General features: G+C 38.2%; 1 protein-coding gene across 1 annotated transcript; it reads right to left on the reverse strand.

The window, feature by feature from the left end:
- Positions 1–1243: 1243 nt before the first annotated feature.
- On the reverse strand, positions 1244–2179 carry LOC103259208 (olfactory receptor 14I1). Its single transcript, XM_008056871.1, has one exon. It carries the CDS (start codon positions 2177–2179, stop codon positions 1244–1246), a length of 936 nt encoding a protein of 311 aa, XP_008055062.1.
- Between the last annotated feature and the right edge of the window lie 2061 nt (positions 2180–4240).

Consider the following 4240-nt stretch of genomic DNA (forward strand, 5'->3'; position numbering starts at 1 on the left):
CTTTTTCTCTTTTAAAGATGTAGGGGAAAAGTCAAGATTGGGTACATAAGTGGTTTATGTACATGTGAAGTTTGGAATTTGTGACAATTTTGACTGCATAAACTTGGGTATGTTCCTGACTTCTCAGTTTTCTCCTTTGTGAAATCTGGGTGAAATAGATAAAACCAACATTGTAGTGTTATTGTGAGGATTAATTGAGTTGATATAAATGAATATAGACATATAAAATATTTAGACAAATGCCTTCCATAAAGCCAAAACTGTAAACTTATTTGATTTAACCATTGTAATAATTATTATAAGCTGGGCTCGGTGGCTCAGCCTGTCATCCCGCGTTTTGGGAGGCTGAGGTGAGTGGATTGCCTGAGCCTGCGGGTTTGAGACCCTCCTGGGCAACTTGGCGAGACCTCATCTCTACAGTAAATCAAAAATTAGCCGGGCGTGGTAGCGCATGCCTGTTGTTCCAGCTACTTGGAAGGCTGAGGCGGAAGGATCGCAGGAGCACAGCAGGTCGAGGCTGGGGTGGCCGGGAGCGGCCACTGCACTCCAGTCTGGGCGACAGAGTGAGACTTCAACTCAAAAAAAAAATTATTATTATAACAGGTAAAAGGAGAAGAAATGATAATTTTAATGATAACTTGATGAAAGTTAGCTTAATTTCCTGTCAGATTTATAGAAATAGCTGAGTGAATAAAAATCCTTAAAATATTTGACAAAAATCTACAATAACGTGTATTCCTGTTCTGTGTAACTATTCTGCTTGTTTTATGGTCTCTTTTGTTGACCAGCTAAATCAGATACTATAATAAGGGGTGTGTGTGTGTGTGTGTGTGTGTGTGTGTGTGTGTGTGTGTGTGTGTGTGTGTGTGTGTACGCTCATGTGCGTGTATGTATGACCTCTTCCAACAAATCCCAGGTAGCATGGGTGCAGAGCGACAGGTTCGATGTGAGGTATTTAAATGAGTTTGAAAAACTACGGAATGAGAAAGAATGAATCACCCCAGGAGACTGTAGTTACACAGCTTTGAAATATTTAGTGAACGTACTTTTATACTTCTACTTTCTGAAGAAATATTTGCATTTCTATCTAAATAAAGTCATGCAAATATTCTTTCTCCCATTCAACAGTTTTTTCAGCATTTTCCATTATTTCAACATTTTTTTCATTTTTTTTGTGGGTCATAAAGTAGTTATGCTTTTTTTGGTCTTTTGTTATAGATCTTTTACAGTGAAGCAGGGAGTTCTACTTTTGCAGAAGATAAGTCTTCCCAAATAATCTCCACATAGCTGTTTTGAGCTCCTTATTTCTAAGACTATATATTATGGGATTCAGGAAGGGAGGTAAGACTGTGTATGCCAGAGCAATTGCAAGATCTTGAATGGGCGACGTTTTTGCAATTGGTCCCAAGGCTTCAAAGAGCCCTGTGGTAAGAAAGAGCATGATGACAACCAGCTGTGGGGAGCAGGTGAAGAAGGCTTTTGCTCGACTCTCTGCTGAAGGGATTCTGAATACTGTTGAGAAGATTTGGAAATAGGAGATCATCATAAGGACAAAGCATCCCAGCACCAAGCATGCGCTCAGAGCCAGGGTCACAAACTCTGCAAAGAAAACCTCACAGGAAACAAGGACCAGCACGTGAGGGATGTCACAGAAGAACTGGTGGATCATGTTGGATCTGGAAATGCGCTCCCAAAACATGTTGCCTGTGTGGACAGCAGCATAGGAAAAGCAACTTAGCCAGGCGATGGCCGCCATTTGGTGGCATTTTCCTGAGGTCATCAGAGCTCCATAGTGGAGTGGGTGGCAGATGGCAATATAGCGGTCATAGGACATGACAGTGAGGAAGGCCAGCTCTGCAGATGCAAAAGCAAAGAAGAAATAGACTTGTGCCACACAGCCAAGATAAGAGATGGAGCTGCTATGAGTGAGGGAGTTGTGGATGGACTTGGGTACAGTGACTGAGAGGTAGCACAGATCCACCAATGAAAGGTTCTTCAGGAAGAAGTACATGGGCATGTGCAGATACTGGTCCAAGGTGGTGACCAGCACGATGAGCAGGTTTCCCACAAGTGCTGCGAGGTAAATCAGCAGGAACAGACTGGCGTGCAGCAACTGCAGCTCCTGGATATCAGAAAAGCCCAGGAGCAGAAAATCTGTCACAGCTGTGAGGTTGTTCATTTGGCAGGGAAGTCTGTGTTCTGATTGTTGAGGAAAATTATACAACACTTGTAAATGGCATGGAAGTGAACACAATGTTGGAGGAATGATATTCTTCTAAATTAAACTGAATCCGTCAAATATCTTCCACACTGCTTAAGCAAGTGGGGTGCTGGTAGATATATTTTTTTAACATGGAAAGATTATGAGAGAGACATGCTTTCTAAAACTAAGTAACTTCCAAAAGCTTTGTATTAGTATTGTTTAACTAGTACACAGTACTACTCAAACATGAGATTAAGATCTTGCCTATCAAGCTAGAGTGTTTATTAGAAATATAGATTCTCAGATTTTAAGGCAAATATACTAAATAAAAATTTGTAGAATAAGTCCAATGATTTGCCTTTCATACAAGTTTCTAGGTGATTTTTTTAGTATAAAAGTTTGTAGTTATAATTTTGTTTTCTAATTTTGTTGTTGTTTTTTTGTTTTGTTTTGTTTTGTTTTTGAGGTGGAGTCTCACTCTGTCACCCAGGCTGGACTGCCGTGGCATGTTGACCTGCTGAGCTCCGGCGATCCTTCCACCTCAGCCCTCCAAGTAGCCGGAGCTACAGGTGTGTGCTACCACGCCCAGCTAATTTTTTATTTGTTGGAGAGACGAGGTCTTGCCAAGTTTCCTGGACTGATTTCAAACTCACGGGCTCAGGCAATTCATTTGCCTCAGTATCCTAAAGTGCTGGGATTACAGGCTGAGCCACTGAGCCTAGCCTGTAGTTATAACTTTGAATCCACATCTTAGGCAGAGTGAATCTTGTCTAGCTATTTGTTTAATAAATTTGGTGGTAAACCACTTTAAAATGAGGATTTACTATTTAAGGTATGGAAAGAATATGGAATATACCTTTAAAACACATTGTTAATAGCTTTGGTTTAGAGATAGGAGTGTTCAGTTTGTGTCAATTAATAAGGCATGACAATAGGAATAATAGCAATGCCATAACTCTCCTATTGGGCCTTCTCTGTGCCAAATGCTGTCATCTGTATTTGTACATACATTTCTCAATAACATTCAGAATGGTACAATAAATTAAAATAAAATCTGTTGTTATTGCTTTCATTCTACAAAAGATGAAACTGAGGAAGAACAAGATCACTTATCTTGACCAATGTCACCCAAAGAGCCAGCGCCTGAGCCAGCATTGACGTCAAGGCAGTTAGCTTCCAGGATGTCCTGCTCACCTCTGCATTCTACCAGCTTTCTTTGAAGAGGAATACTTTTAACCAACATAACTTCATCAAAATAAAGAAATGATTTTTAATTACTAATTATGGATGCTGATCATAATTCCAGTACTTGTTCTCACTGGAATTATTTGCATGTTGAAAACACAGATGCTTAATTGCATCATCATCTCTGTTAGATTATGTGTACTTAACTAAAAAATATTGTCATTTTAACAATGTATTAAGTTGTTTAAATTAGAGTCAACTTTAAACAAGTCACTTTAAAATCAGTTTGCTGATTATCTCTTTTAAATCAGCCTTGATTAATTACTTTATTGCATTAGTAATAAACTCTGTTAAACATATAAATGCTAACCTTTGCTACTAGGCAAATGCTAAATGTTATCATCATTGTGAGAGGTAGAATTTATGTTTATGACAAATGTTGAAAATAGTATTTTTCCAAATGCTGTAAATAATATAGTCTGTTTGAAATATTTCATGGTATACTAAAACCAGTAACAAAAGAGAACTGCACACTCACAGAAAGTTAAGTGATGAGCAGTACATATTTGCAATGTAAATGACAAAGGAGTACTATCCCTGATAAAGAACAAACATAAAAACATATGAACATAAAAGAAAAATATAGGAATATAGGCAAAATATATGACTAAGCAGTTCATAAAACTGAAAAATGAATGACCTATTAACAACTAAAACATATATCCAACTTTACCAGTTATGGAACTATAAATTAAAATCTTCGCATGATTTTGCTTTGTTCTTGTTGCTGTATAGAATATGATACACAAACATGTGACAAGCAAAGGCTTGACAAGGATGTGAAGAGATGAA

The sequence above is a fragment of the Carlito syrichta genome, unplaced genomic scaffold, assembly GCF_000164805.1.
Source record: "Carlito syrichta isolate Samal-C Ts95f unplaced genomic scaffold, Tarsius_syrichta-2.0.1 Scaffold302566, whole genome shotgun sequence".
Classification (NCBI taxonomy): Eukaryota; Metazoa; Chordata; class Mammalia; order Primates; family Tarsiidae; genus Carlito; species Carlito syrichta.